At 43.6% G+C, this 16284-nt stretch overlaps 1 protein-coding gene across 1 annotated transcript; it reads left to right on the top strand.

The window, feature by feature from the left end:
* Nucleotides 1-9125: 9125 nt before the first annotated feature.
* Nucleotides 9126-9734, top strand: LOC144713247 (uncharacterized). Its single transcript, XM_078587778.1, has 2 exons — nucleotides 9126-9352; nucleotides 9432-9734. The coding sequence occupies exons 1-2, from the start codon at nucleotides 9160-9162 to the stop codon at nucleotides 9659-9661; spliced, it is 423 nt and encodes a 140-aa protein (XP_078443904.1). The 5' UTR covers nucleotides 9126-9159; the 3' UTR covers nucleotides 9662-9734.
* Nucleotides 9735-16284: the final 6550 nt, after the last annotated feature.

Raw genomic sequence — 16284 nt, 5'->3', positions numbered from 1 at the left:
CTTCTCATGATCACTCTCTCTCCCTCTCCCGCTCTCTCTCAATCGCTCACTCCTTCTCCCTCTCCCTCGATCACTCCTTCCTCTCTCTCTCTCGATGGTTCCATCTCTTTCTCCCTCTCTTTCTCTCTCGATCGCTCCCTCTTCCTCTCTCTCTTTCTTTTTCTCTGGATCGCTCCCTCTCCTTCTCCCTCTCTCTCAATCGATCACTTCCTCGCCCTCTCTCTCTCGATCTCGATTACTCCCTCGTCCTCTCGATAACGAAACCTTGACAGATGATGAAATGGACGAAACAAAATTCCCTGGACGGATAATGGAACGGAAGTCCGTTCAGTCCCATCCCTCTATTAAAAAACGTCATCCGTTTTCGTCCAACAGCTCTACCCATAATATGGTTCTGCTGGTACTTCTTCGTAGTCGTGCTCCGTACTTCTTTGTGATCTTATCAGTGGGGGCCATGATCTGGCAGTTCAGATCAAATCTCTGGCCAGATCTATCACATGTCTAAACTGATGTAATAACCAAGTGCTAGATTATCTCTCTTCTTCATCTCTTCCTCTCATTATATCTCCCTCTCTCTCCCTTGGTAGTTCTCTCTCCCGCTCTTCCTCTTTCCCTATCTGTCTTGTTCGCTCTCCCTCTTTCTCTCTCTCTCTCTCCCTCTCTTCCCCTCTTCCCCTCTTCCTCTTTCCCTCTCTCTCACCCTCTTCCGCTCCTCTTTCTATAAGAATTCTTGGAGAGGGATGAGGATGAAGAAGGAGACAGAAGAGACGGAGAAGAAGAAGTAAGAGAAGAGACACTAAGGTTGTGATAAGAGAATCCTTGTATTTCCTCAAGCATTATTGTTGACATTGGTTGGTAATTTATAGCATCATATAGTAATATAATTATATAAACTTACCATTTTCAACCATAGACATTATAATGGTTATAACGGATATATGTGCAACAATCCTAGCCATTAGTTCTGCATTTTAATCATGTCTGTTATAACTAGTTAAAATGAACATGTTTATTTGAATCCAGACCGTTGATGTGTTTCCTATCTACGATTTAATCCTAGCCATCTATCTTTTATCCTGTCTATATTTGAACTTATATTTAATCCTGACCGCTAAATCTCATAAAGTGTACAGGGGTACGTGTTGAATTCCTACTAGCTAATCTTGTTAAGTCCCTATCGATTTGGCTGTTGACGAGGCCGTCAACGTGGCGAGTTGGCTGACTCATTAGAGGAGTTTGTTGACTCCTCAACACCCCCCCTTAAGCGCAACGACGAGGAGGAGATGTTAAGTTTGCTTTGTAGGAAGTTGAATCTGGTTGGTAGGAGGGCTTTAGTGAGAATATCAGCTAGTTGCCCTTCATTGTTGACAAACCGAATGGAGAGCAATTTGGCTGCGACCTGTTCACAGACAAAATGGAAGTCTATCTCAATGTGCTTCGTCCGTGCATAAAATACTGGGTTTGCAGCAGGTAGGTAGCTCTAATGTTATCACACCACAAAGTTGGAGGAGATTGAATCCATAGGACTTCAGTAGCTGCGTTTGCTAATGCCTTGTACTAAGCTTTGGTACTGCAATGGGCTATAGTTGGCTGCTTTTTGGAGCTCCAAGAGATTAGATTACTGCCAAGAAAGACCATGAAGCCTCTTGTAGATCTTCTGTATCTTGGTCGTCTGCCCAATATGCATCACTAAATACACTGATGGAAAATGTTGACTTGTTATGAATAAAAAGACCATGTAAAATTGTTCCTTTCAGATATCGAATAAGATGTTTTAAAATTTTCCAATCATTAATTGTGGGGATGTGCATTTTCTGGCACACTTTATTCACAGCAAACGAAATGCCATGTCTAGTTAATGTAAGGCATTGAAGAGATCCAACAATTTTACTGTATAGAGTGGGATCAGAAAAGAGGTCAGTTTGATAAGAAGACTTGGAAAAACTATATGGAGTAGAAGATGGTTTGCAATTTTCCATGTTTGTATTGTGAATAATTCGAGAGAGATATTTAGACTATGACAGAAGATAACCTTCACTATGTTGGAATAATTCAATGCCTAAAAAGTAGTTATCTGGTCCTAGATTTTTTATCGCAAAATTATTTTTGTAATTGTTGAACTAAGTCGCTAATTATGGACGAAGAAGGAGATATGTTAAGTATATCATTGACATAGATTAAAATAAAAATGGGTTTAGTTTGGGATATTTTGAAGAACAATGATATATCAGTCTTAGATCCTATAAAATCAATGTATTAAGGAATTGAGTCAGCTTGGTGAACCAAGCCCGTGGTGATGATAAGTCCAAATTTAAGTTTTTATGTCGTTGTTTTGATTCAGACTTAGCCAACAACATTTATGAAAATTTTCCACTTAAATACTCTATAATCAATATAGCGAAATTAAGGGGTCGATCCCTAGAGAGGCAGAAATTAAGGGGTCGATCCCCCCCCCCCCATTGGGCTGGCCTTAGTGAGTCAGCCCACTAAGGCTTCGCCCAGTTTGGCTAAGTGGGGACTTAGCCAAATGGGCTTAAAGCCAATTGGGCTTCAACCAATGGTCAGGACTTGACTGATTCGGCTAAGTCCTGCACAGGGCTACCCTGTGCCCTGTGGTCGTGTGCGCTGCCCCCGCACAGACCGGTGGGCAGAGAGCTGTCCCTGCCGCACAAGCACCGCACAGCAGCGCACGACGGCTGCTAGAAGAGGGAAATTTGATTTTTGAGATGATAAAAAGCGATATTTAAATGCAACTTATTTTGGGATTCAAAGTGGGGAATGCCTGAGTGTCTGGAAAGAGATAAGGAGATATTTTAGAGGGAGAAATAAAAGTGTTTAGAGAGAGAAAATGTCGAAATGAGAGGATAGAGAGAGAAAATAAAGAGATAGAGAGAGAAAATGATGAGATAGTGTAGAGAGAGTTTGAGAGGGAATTTGAAGGTTAAATGAAGGTTTTTTTATGAAAAATTTAGGGGATGAACTATGGATATTGATGAAGGTCTAGAGAGATAAATAACTAATTCTAGAGAGAGAAAGGGCCAAAATGAGGAAATAGAGAGAGAAAATGAAGAGAGAGTGTAGAAGGAGTTTGAGATAGAATTTGAAAGTGCAAGTGAAGAATATTTTTTTATGAAATTTTTAGGGGAGGTACTAGGGATATAGATAAAGGTTTATTGAGAGAGAAAACCTATTCTAGAGAGAGAAAGTAGAGAAAATAAGTGTTTAGAGTGGGAAAAGGATGGATTTTAAGAGTAAATGGATGGGAAATGAAGGAGAAAGTAGAAATCTAATATCCTAAAGCCTCAATGCAAGCTTACTGAGCCCTCAATGCTTCCTCTCAAGTGCTTATCCTTATATTTTGCTAGGATCAGGTTTTTTTCAATGCAAACAAGAGATGAAATTAAGAGAAAACTTCAATAAACTTACATTAAGCAGGTTGAACAACCTGGATTCTGAAAAATGTCTTGTCCTGCTGGCCAGCTGCTTGCTAGAGCACATCCAGAATGAGAGGAAATGAGGGAGAAAAATTCTATTTAAACATTGGGAGAATTATTAAAAATACACGTTTGGGCTTTTTCTATTATCTTTCTTGTCATTTTGCCTCTTTTTCTCCATTGGTTGGGAGCTTCCCCTTGTAATCTTTAGCTTCTTTCTTTATAAGGCTTTTGAGAGCCCAATGGACAGGTCAGGTAGTGGCCCATATTCCTCAAATTTCTCTTTTGAAGGTCAACAACTCCACTTGATCCTTTCAAGCCTCTTTGTAAAATCACTAAGTTCACATAAATTATCCAACTCTTTAAGAGTTACCATCTTCTCATTCCTTTAAATTTCTGTACATGTGAAACTACATAATACTCATCAGTACTACAATTGCTTGACTTCAAAGAAGTCAAGGAGTTTAGTAAAAAATAACCGCAATGTGCAAAAATTAGAATTTATAGCTGGTGCATAAATATTTAGTTAATTAGAGTGATAACATGATAATTTATAAATTAATAATACCAAAAATATCTAAAATCTATGAAAATATACATGCAGTTATCACGTTCTCAGGTGACTGTTTTAAACCATAGATAGATTTGCGAAGGCGACAAACATGATCTGGAAGATTGTGATCTTTGAAGCCCATGGGTAGTTCCTTTCTCCCTCTTGTCCTCACTCTCGTCTCTCCCTCTGGTTTTCTCACTCTCATTCTCACCCTCTCTCACAGACTCCCTCTCTTCCCCCCCCCCCAGTCTCTCCCTCTTTCCCATCCTCTCTCTCTCTCCCCCCTCTTAATTCTCTCTCTTCCACTCTCCCACTCTCCCACTCTTCCTCTCTCCTTTTCTCACTCTATCCCATTCTCCCTCTCTCATTCTCTCTCTCTCACTCAATCTCTCCCTCTAGCATCGCCTCCTTCTCTCTCTCCCATTCTCACTCTCTCCCTCTCTCTCCCATTCTCACTCTCTTCCTCTCTCCCTCTACCTTGCTCCCTCTCCCTCTCAAACTTGTTCCTGTCGCATGCTCCCTCTCCCTCTCTCAGTCTCTCACTCTCCCTTCCCTCTCTGTATCTCTCTTTTTCTCACTCTCTCCCTCGCTATGTCTCACTCTCTCCCTCTCCCCTTCCTCTCTCTCTGTCCCTTTCTCACCCTCTCCCTCTCTCCCTCACTATGTCTTGTTGGTTTTAGAGGCCTAGATCTGGATGAAGAAATGGAAACGATCCGCAACGGAAGACTTAAGAAAAATCGTATGGCATTGATAAAACCATGAAACGAAGTACCTTTGCACATATTGCATCTGTGATTCTTTGGATCCCGGAGTAAGACGAGTCAAGCTGCTAAAGTGTGCAGCCTCTAGACATATTTACGCAATCCTCGGCACGTCGAATCTCCTCCTTCTCATTGACAAGTCCCGTTCTTTGTGCATTGTTGTCGTTTCGTCGCATCGGGAGTGGAGAGGAGTTGTGGGTAGAAGGGCGAAGAAGGAAAAGGCCCCTAAAAAATTATGACCTGGGTGAATTTCGTTCATGGCCTTCCCCTATTTATAATAAGTGGGTATTTTTTTTATAGAAACACCCAAAACTTAAGTATATCTTTTGACATCCAAAAGACCATTAGCTTGTGACCCTCTAGGCCCATGTATAAGTCTAGTTAATGAATCCATCGGCCCAAAAATCTTTATTGGCCTTATAAATTAATTAATTATATCATCATATAGATTATATTAATGTCAGATCGATTTAACTCAATCGATAGGTCGAGTCTCCAACACATGGGGTGCCAAGCTACACCTCGTGTTCTAGAAGATACAAAGGAGTGTGCATCGACTCACTCATAAAAACTGTTTGTCATCAATTACCATGTATGTATAGTCCCTCATCCACTTGATACTCTTTTGACGACTTAGGATATGGTCAACTATCAAACCCTAATCGGTCATCTGAGTTAGTACGGATGCATTCAGAAATCATCAGAGAACTCTTTTATAATATTTCACTTCCTTGGCCAAGGACTTAATTGCATCATCTTCCTTGAGCTTTTATCTCTTATATCGAGGGTGAACGATCCCATCTTGACCACTCAATCGTCTTCGTGAACTTTTTGATGCACCAGAACTAAGACCATTTAGAATCGCATGATTAGAGACTTATTCACCATAATCAAAGCACAATCGTCCATCCACAACACGTCTTTGGTGTCTCACGTCTAAGGACCACTTACACAATCGTGACGTGACTCAACCTGATTGACAGTTTGGTATAATATATTCAGGAATTTATACAGATCAATTCAATGAACTCTCTCCACTAAAGAGCACCCACTATCTATCCTTAGTGTCTCCACAATAATGGTTACAGGACCGGCCATACTCATCGTATGAGTGAGGCTTGATAGTGTTATTCTATCTAGATACTTTGATGTCCTTCTTGTGTATCCTTCGAATAGGAATGTTTAGAACACATGCTGAAATACTAGTGATCTCCGTATTACGATCTCATCATAATTCACTAAGTCCGATCATGTATTCGTGGACTTCCTTTTAAGCATCACACGTGCACTATAGTGAATATGTTCTATTAATGAACATGGAACGAGATGTGGAATGTGTGATTAGTTTGCCGGCCACATATATTTCCACCATGTCTCACTCTCACTCTCTCCCTCTCGTACTCCTTTCCTTTTGCACTCTCTCCAACTCTCAATCTCTCCCTTGCACACACTCTCTCCCCCTCACACTCTATCTCTTAGTATCACCCTCTCATTCTGCCCCTCTCATATTCTCTCCATCTTGCTCTATCTCAGTCTTTTTCATTCTCCCTATCTCTTTCTCCCACTATCTCTGTTTCTCACTGTTATTCTCTCCCTCTTTCGCTCTCTCACTCTCTCGTTATCTGCCTCTCACCCTCCATCTCATTCTTTCCCCTTTTTACTTCCCTACTCGCTCCCTCTCTCTACACATACTTTCACCCTCTAATTATAGTATTGTCACTCTTTCTCTCTCCCTCTCTCACTCTCTCATTATCAAACACCACTTCGGCACCCATGGTGACATTCAGATGGGGTTTATTTAGATGCATTGAATAGAACAAGACAACTTGACATTGATTTTCACATTGACTAGTCAAAAATACCGGCTGAGACCTCACCAGACCGAGACCGAGACCAAACCAAACTTCAGGTCTAGGTTTAGGTTTCAGTAAAACCAACCTAGATCGGACCGTGTTCTTCCTTAACTGTGTGCATGTAGGTCTTCGGGAAATGATGCACTCCAATACCTCCTCCGGATATTATGCCTGATGCGCAACATCTGGAGGTTGTCATTAGGGTCTGTACGTCTGATATCTGGTATCAGACATTCGATATCCAATATCTAAAAAAAACGGCGGTGTCTGCTATCGGATATCAGATATCAGACGATATCCATCTGATAGGTGAAAACGGATATCGGAGACGGATATCAAATGGGTAAAGACAAGATTATATCGGATACCGAATATCGGATTTTGATATTTGGATATCAAAATTGGTATTCGAATATCGATAACCAATTTCGACATAAAAAATAAGTATTGAACATCATTTTTGGTGGTTTATGTTAATTATGCCATGTGTTTTTTATATGTATCTTAGCTCGTTTAATATATACAGATTAAACCTTTTGTTTTCTTCATTATCCCATATGGAAGAAAACAAAAATATTGGGTTGTATATGCGAAACGAGCTACTTCATAACTTGAAAAGCTCTCTGCTTACCCGCTGGCCCACTTAATTCCTCTCCAAACCATTGCACGATAACGATTACGATGATTAAATTATATTTTTAACAACCCTTCTATATTGGATATCAAAATTTGATATCCAACTCCAATATCCGATATCGTCATCCTCCCCAACACACGAAGGCGGATGACGACATCGAGACAGATAGCAATATTGGATATCGATATTGTAGTAACCGATATCTGATATTGTTATTCGATATCCAGATATCGGAAAAAATGACTACCAAAAATTTGATTTCCAGTATCCAGTATAGCATCCGTCCCGATACCGTAATCCAGTGTCTGTATTGGGACCGGCGATCCCTAGTTTTCATACCGAGCCTGAGGTCTCCCTACCCCCATATGCCGATGCTTTGTGAAAATACCAGCATCTATTGGGTAATTTGTTGCCAATGTGGATGGGCATCATCACTCAGACGTTGTGTGCTTGCGTATGTAGCCCACGCACATGTCCACCATCAGGCATGGTGTGCCTGTTGTTACTGATATGAACTAGGCACATGCACATTCCTGCAGTACATGTACTACAATGTTGACCACCACTATCACCAAGAGCGTGTGTAACGTGTCTCTATTGTGAACTAGTAGCAAGACACCATGTTTGTGTGGGATGCCTCCAAGAGTGCGCCTAATTGGCGCCTTGTCGCCATTCACAATGCTGTCAGAGAGCGTGCTTGTAGGCAACCCAAGTTCCTGCGCAGTCGCCGCACCGTTGGTCCCTTACCTTATCTCTCTCCAAATATTCCTATCCCTTCCAATCTCGTGATGATTCTCACTCATCCTCTGTTGCTCTCAATCTCTCTATCCATCCTCCCCTCTTCAAATTCTCTCACTTTGGAATCTGGTCTGATTGTTCGAACATTAATGTTCGTTCATGTCAAGCATTTAGTCAGGCAAAGACATTCCTCAATCATTAGGGGCCAGTACTCAATTCAGACAAGACCAACCATTGGTTTATCTCGTTCAAATTCAATTCAGACACAATATGGCCCGATAGGTAGAATTTAAAAACCTGCCCCAATTTGTTTCATGCCAAACTGTTCAAATCACATCAGGTCAAACCTGGTCTACTCTCTCTCTCTCTATTTGTCTCTCTTTAAGTTTCACTCTCAGTTCAACATGTTCAATTTGTTAGAATCTGTTTGAAAATATCAAGGATCAATGTCAATTGCACTGGGGGATTGTTGGAGTAATTCAATCGCATCTAATCAAATTGGATTCGGTCAATCAAATAATTTGACCAAAATTTGATCAATTAGGCTCAATTTCAATTCCTGGTGTATACTGTTTTCGCCCCTTTTCTCCCGTGCGATCTATTTCTTTCTCTTCAATTCCTGGTGTATACGGTTTCTGGTCTCCTTTTCTCTCCAGATCTATATGTCTCTCCCACTTTCAGGTTCTATTATCCCTTAGCTTCTTTTGATTTTATCTATCTCTCTATCCCTCTCATGTGCTCTCTCTATCTTTATTTCTTTTGATACTTACATCTTTCTCTTGTTTTGTCTTTTTCTCTTGATCCCTTTCTATTTGATGCATGATGGATATTTTTTAATATTGTGCTCTTACTCTGGTTCTTCCCTAAATTCACATCCGTTTATCTTCATATCTTCCACTAAGATACTTTAATTCCCACTGGCAAGACATTTTCTTGTTTATTTTACATGTCAGTTACTACAGTTCTTTAATACAGTTCATTCAAATTTTATTTTTTGAATGAAGGTTTAATATATAATTAATCCCATCAGAGTAGTCATAAATGAAACCATCTGCCATGAATACTCACAACATCATTAATCACATATATTTAATTGCATACATTTCTCTAATTGAAATCCTTATCTGAAGCCTACACGACTATAAAAGCGGACACGCTCAAGAACTTCAGATATTCACAAAGCATGGCTTCCTTCAGCGTGGCGTCGTGGATTGCCCTCCCTCCCGCTAGGGCACGGCGGAGAAGAGAGATCAGATCCTCTTGTTCTTCTTCATCTTCTCCGAGAGGAGCTCAGAAGCGTTGCCTGAGATGCAATTCTCTCTACTACGAGGAGGAAAACTCTCCCACGGCGTGCTCCTTCCACGGCCACATCACAGGTACCGGAGTTGGCGATCGATCCGAGCTCTCCACCGAGAGATGCGGCGATCTTCATCGAATCTTGCGAGGTTTTTGCAGGCGAGAGAGGGCTTTTCGCCATGGCGCCTCCACACCAGGGGATCGACGGCGAGTGGACTGATGGCAGCGGAGTGATCGTCTACAAGTGGAACGACAAGGAGCAGAGGCCGAACACGGGGCGGGCCAACTGGAAGAAGAGGTGGAGTTGCTGCTCCGAGTACGACGAGCTCGCCGTTCCCTGCCGCCGCGGGCATCACGTCAGCTACGACGACGGATTCACCCTTTTCTAGCTCGATCAATCCGATGAAATCAATCTCATTCTCGGATGAAATCAATCTCATTCTTGGAGTTGAGATTGTAGAATTTGATCATCCGCGACGCAGAGAGTCAGAGACGGAAGCTCAGATTAGGGATAACGAAAACGGTTGAAGTCCACGAACGGACGACCAAACAATGAGGATGCGTCATCGTCATCCTCGTCGTAAGACAGTCATCTGAGTCTTTGTTATTTCATTGTCTGCTGGCGACACTGGTTGACGGATGGCAGACTACCAGACCAGGGATAATCCCTTGATCAGACTGGACTAATTTTGGATGATGGACGGTTGACGGAGACCACAGTGATGCATTTGGGATATACTAAAGGGTAAATAGCACGGTACATCCCAAACCATGTCCAAAATCTGCGAGTCAACCTTAGCTTTTTTTTTTTGGCACGGTATATCCCAAACTCGCTAAGTCGACAGTGATATATCCCAGTGATGACGTGGAATCCATCGTGGCTGCCAGGTGGATCTCCGGCCAGATTTTGACCTGGCGGAACCCACCTGGCAGCCACGCTGGATTCCACGTCATATGGGGATATGTCGACCTGCCAAGGGTTTAACTTAAAGAGAGAGAGAGGCATTCTAGAGAGAGAGAAGGAGAGAGAGGCATTCTAGAGAGAGAAAGAGAGGTGTTCTAGAGACAGGCGTTCTAGAGAGACCTGACCGAATCAAATCACGCAGGAGAGTGAGGCGTTCTTGAACAGAGACATAGACAGGGACAGAGGGGAAGGTTATCGGCGATCGTCGTAGATATTGGAGAGAGAGAAAGAGAGTGAGAGGGGGGGTTCTGCCAAGAGCTCGCGGGCCTTGGCGGCCGGCGGCAGAGGTGGTTTCGCCTCACTCTCCTGTGCGATTTGATTCGGTCGGGTCTCTCTAGAGCGCCTCTCTCTCCCTTTCTCTCTCTATAGAACGCCTCTCTCTCTAGAACACCTCTCTTTCTCTCTCTAGAACATCTCTCTCTCCTTCTCTCTCTCTAGCCCGCCTCTCTCTCTCTAGAATGGCTCTCTCTCTCTCTCTTTAAGTTAAACCCTTGGCAGGTCGACATATCCTATGACGTGGAATCCAGCCTGGCTGCCAGGTGGGTTCCGCCAGGTCAAAATCTGGCCGGAGATCCACCTGGCAGCCACGATGGATTCCACGTCATCACTGGGATATATCACTGTCGACTTAGCGAGTTTGGGATATACCGTGCCAAAAAAAAAAAGCTAAGGTTGACTCGCAGATTTTGGACATGGTTTGGGATGTACCGTGCTATTTACCCAATACTAAATACCAATCTCTGGACGGGATGTTTTTCTCGTCCATGGACGAAGAAACTGTCCCTTCCAGAGCACTTGACGGTGGACGGGACAAGGCGAGACAGGACGAACTGGATGATGCAAGTTACATTCATATGGAGTGTATTTGGTCTTCAATTCTTTGGACTTTAAGAAGATATATGTTGGTGTATCTTGTTCTATCTAGTGCTGTGCTACTTTGTTGAAAATTTTGACCCAAATGAAAATGGTTTGCAAAGGATATTCATAAAGTTCCATACAAAATAAAATTTGCACAAGGGTGAAAGTCAAGGGTGGTTCTAGGAAAACTTGCAATTTCAGTATTTACTTAAAACCCACAAAGCAATCTTCCAAACGAAGGGGAAAGAGAATAAATGAACAAGTGAAGAACAGAGAAGAGAAAAAAGAAGAACAGTGGAATAAAAAAGACGGAAAAACTGGAAAAATGAAAAAAATAATAAATGAAGAAGGATAATAAATGAGAAGAAAAAGATGGAAAGAATAAAAATTTAAATTAAGGAAGAACAAGAGAAACAAGACAGAAAGAATAAACAAGAGAGCAAAAAGCTGAAGAACAGAAGAAAAAATGACTCAGAATTGCAAAAGAAAATAGTATGTGAAGGGGAAAGAGAAGAAATGAACAAGTGAAGAACGGAGAAGAGAAAAAAAAGACCTGGGGAATAAAAAAGACAGAAAAACTGGAAAAAATGAAAAAATAATAAATGAAGAAGATGGAAAGAATAATAAATAAATAAAGGAAGAACAAGAGAATAAAAGAGAAGACTAAATCCGTAGGAATGAAGAACTCTAGATGAAAATAAGAAGGCAAGAATATGAAAATAGGAAGTGGAGGGAGATGGGAGAGAGGGGAGGGGAGAAAAAAGAAGATATGAAGAAATGAATAATGAAGAAGGAAAAAACAGAAAATAAGAAAGGCAAGAGACAGACTGAAATATGTTTGAAACTATGTGTCGCATCCCACACAATGCTTTCTGAGTGATCTCATTGGTTACTCTGTTGGATGGAATAACAATTACTCCATGGAGAAAAATAAGCGATTAAATGAAATAACCAATGGATTGTATATAACTTACTAGGACGTAAAATGTCTTCATCATTACCATTGTCATCAGAATCTGAGGAGCATTGGTCAAGACGATGAAACCGTGCACGGAACATCATCAGAACCTCAATACTTTCTACATCAAGGCATGATCTGCAATACATGGTGATATCTCGATCGATGCAAAATAGTTGTTCCACTAGTGCGCTTGTCAGGCTCACGACAAATACTCAAGAGCAATTTTTGACAACTTGGAAAAGCATTGTGTCACGACCTCCTTCCACCATCTTCCTCCTTGCTAGTGCAGGGGATGTTGAGGTACTTCTCCTGCTCCTGCAGGAGTATTGATTGCAGTCGATGACGATGGCCCAACTGCAAAAGCCGGTGTATAGAGTTGACATATGTTGTTGGTCATCAGTCTTGTGAAAGTTTTCCCTGGTCGTACTCATCATCGTCTGCATCTAGGTCTGATGGATACTCTAAGATATTCCCAAGATAGGAGAGCAAATTTTGGTGGCACGACGGGTCCACTGTGTCCAGTTTTGAAAATGGATCCAACATAACAGCACTAGCAAAGGATTGATTGCGCCAAAGCATGTTTGCATATTGCATGAGCTTTTCATGCATTACACTGCACGTTGTCCTCAATGCATCCCTCTGATCTAATGTCAATATTGCTTTTAAATTCCACCTTGCATCTTCAAGGTGGGTTGTGAGTGCACCGACTAATGATGTCACTTTAGTGATAGGTAATTTTTTGTTGAGTAAACAAATTCTAACTCATTGCATAGTGGATGGAGAATTACGACATATTCATCAAGCATGGCCTAGTCGTTGGGACAAATGACGTAGTCCTTCATTTGTGTATCTATGTACCATAGACCCATGTTCTCAAGGACTTCCCTCTTTGTGAGCACCCTCTAACATATCAAGTGTGGAGTTCCGATGCATTGGACAGTCAGTCACAATTTTGTTAGAATTTGTCATTTCAAACTTCTGGCAAAGGTCGACATATTTTTTCATTCGTTGCATAGAGCCCTGAATGGCATTGATGATAGCTCTCACTTGAGCAACAGTTGATCCTAAAGGGGCCAACTTTAATGATGTAAGCTCATCAATGGTGATTCAAATGGATCTTTGACATATCATATTGCTTCTGTATTTTGATCTCGTGCACAGAGGACACTGCTTCCTAGTGCCTTTGGATTACATATAATCTTGAGTCTAGCCTGGACGAAGAGGTTGAGGATGTGGGTGATGCAAACTACATGTCGCTCAATGAATCCATAATAGACGCTAACATTGTTTTGTTATTAGATGCATTGTCCGTTGTTATGGAACATATCTTTGACTCAATGCCATACTCATAGATGACTTCCATCACTATCCGTGCAAGGTTTGCGCCGCTATGTGTTCCTTTGATTTGTCATATGCCAAGAAGAATCTCACAAAGCTTCCACTCGCATTCAATTCAGTGGACTGTGGCCCCTAGCAAGGCGATTTTGTTCCACGATGTCCAGGCATCTACAATGAGAGAGACGCTATGGATGCCAGCAAAAATGGTCACCAGTTTTCCTTGTAGCTCTTTGTACATCCTTCCCACTGTTTCTTTCTCTACATCCAGACCCATGACCTCCCCCATCAATTGTCTCCTGTAGAACCACAATTGCTGGAAGAACTTCTTCTTGACAAGTCTCCATGGTAGATCATTATCACAGATAAATCTAAAAAAATCCTCCTTTGCTTGCTTGTAGGTGACACCACAAAGATACAGCTTATTTGACTGTAATTCATATTGAAACAATGTTACTTGATTGTTCAATACACCCTGATTTCATCCTGGAGTTTATGGTGAGCTTTCTCCAAATGCCTCTAGAACATGTATGTGCTCTTATCCGTATGTCTCTTGATGACAACCTTGTGGGTGGGGTTCTGCGCTTCAACAAAGTACACATCGGTACTCATCTGGGCCCATCTCAATGAACTTGTCCAAAATTTTGGACTGAGTTCACCTAGTGGTTCGGGAGATGTTGTCATCAACATCTATCCCCATGCATTCACCCAATACTTCGGGCGTAACCCCCTGTGATGCTGGACGTCGTCACGACGTCGTCCGGTCGTCACCGAGGGTATGGGTTCGGTGTCGTATCGCTAACTAATCGGACTACGTCAAAGGACGTCGTCCGATGGATGCGAGTGAACAGGTATAAATGACGATATGAATGAATGAAAGTCCTAATATCGTACGTGCGTGCGTCGACAAACAGTGATTGCCGTTCCAGAGAAATGACAGGTCGCCTGAGTGAAGCCCGACGGGCCTCCTGAACCTCGCCCGAGAGGGTCGAGGGCGAGTACGTCACCGAACGGGAAATTCCCGCTGAAGTGCTCACACACGTTGGGTGTTCCCGACTCGTACCGGACGGGTAAAGACTCTCGTGAAATGTCGTCGTTGTCTCAACCTGTCTCACGCTCAACTATCTAACCTGAGCGCGGTAGAGGCAAACCGAAAGTGCACTGAAGAAGGTAAAGGACGTATGGAGAGCGGGTGTAAGGGATACCTTCGTCGCGCTGGCGACTAATATTCGTAGTCTGGATCTCCATAGGGAAGTGGGAGTCTGAGGCGGCAGGCAGATGTAGGCGAGGGTGCGGGCGTTGGAGTAGTTGTCGCCGGCGGCAGCTCGAACGCTGACGGGGTCGCTCGATCGATGCAACGCCGATCGCTGGAATCGAGGATGTGGCACGGAACCGCGCTCACTAAACGTCTGCCAACCGGAATGGGTCGCCACAGGTGGGAAGATGGGGATATCGGTCGATGGCGTGTTCGGCGGTGGGATGGGCCGGAGGATGGATGATGGAGGGGAAAAGGGCGATGCGGCAGAAGGGGTGAGTAGTTGGCGAGCATGGGGGGAATTCACCGGCGGGTGAAGGGCGCGCGCGCCTCTGGGAGGGGGCAGATGGCAGGAACGGACGGGAAATGGGGAGTGAGAGCGCGACAGGGAGAAGCGGTAGAAGGGGTTAACGCGGCGGGGAAGAAAGGAGGGGCGCGAGAGCGAGCGGCGCGGGGGAGGGGAAGTGGTTATGAAGCCAGAGAAGTGGAGTGGACGACGAGAGGGAGGGGGAGGGACGATGACAGATGCGGGAAGTGGACAGAATGCACGGCCGAGCGGGTACAATGGCCGCGCGGGGAGGGGAAGGATGAGGAACGGAGGTACGGCTGCGGGATGAGAAAGAGGGCGGTGATAGGAGATGGAGAGGGAGAAGGGGCGGCGGTGGGACGTGCGGGAACGGCGGGGACGGTGACAAAGCTGGCAGGAGCGGCGCCGGCGGTTTCTACGGCCGCGGGCGGCGGTCGGGCGGCGAACGGCGGTGGGCGTCCGGCGGGTGGTGCTCCTCTTCCTCTTTCTTCCTTTCCTCTTCTCCTTCTCCTCCTCCTTTCCCTTCTTCTCCTCCTCCTTCTTCTCCCTTCTTCTTCTTCTTCCTCTTCTTCTTCTCCCTTCTTCTTCTTCTTCCTCTTCTTCTTCTTCTCCTTCTTCTTTCCTTCTTCCTCTCTGCGAACGTGACTCTTCGACTCCACGTAGAAAATAACTTCCCAATTTGTTCAAAGAGTGGTCTTGGACGCCCACCTCTTCCCCTTATATAATGGGTGAAGGTGGGCCCCCCTTTCAACAACAAAGAAAAAGATAAGAAAATAGGAAAAGAAAGATAATGGGCTTGTCAGGCCCATGTGAGGGGAAGATGTCCTCATATGGGCTCTTCCCCTCACTACACGACGACACGTAAGACACAGAGACGAAAAATAAAAGATGTAAAGAGACGAAAGATAAGATACGAAACGAAAGCGAAGGGGAAAAGTGGGCTGCTCCGATGATGATGTGCGCGTACGTCATGCCGAGTATTTGAACTCGGGGTCGCGCGTCGCTTCGGCGGCTCGTCGTGTCGGCTGGACACGTGACGGTGGCGGGCTCGATGACGATGGTGGCTCCTCGCGATCTGGCTCGATGACGTCCGGTGGCTCCTCGCGCGCTGGCTCGATGACGTCCGGTGAGGCTGCGCCATCACCTTGCCGGTGACGTCCGGTGAGGTACACGATGTGGCCTCCATTGGTCTATTGTGTTATGATGTAAGACAATACGTTGAGAAATTCAGATTCAAGAATTTTGTAACCTCAGACATTCAGGATCAATGAAAATTGTACCCATCTTATAACCATTTCATATATGATTTAGGAGACAAGTCATGTGAAAATG

This window comes from Wolffia australiana, chromosome 15 (assembly GCF_029677425.1).
Source record: "Wolffia australiana isolate 7733 chromosome 15, ASM2967742v1".
In the NCBI taxonomy this organism is placed as follows: Eukaryota; Viridiplantae; Streptophyta; class Magnoliopsida; order Alismatales; family Araceae; genus Wolffia; species Wolffia australiana.
This window is presented reverse-complemented; position numbering and strand designations above follow the sequence as displayed.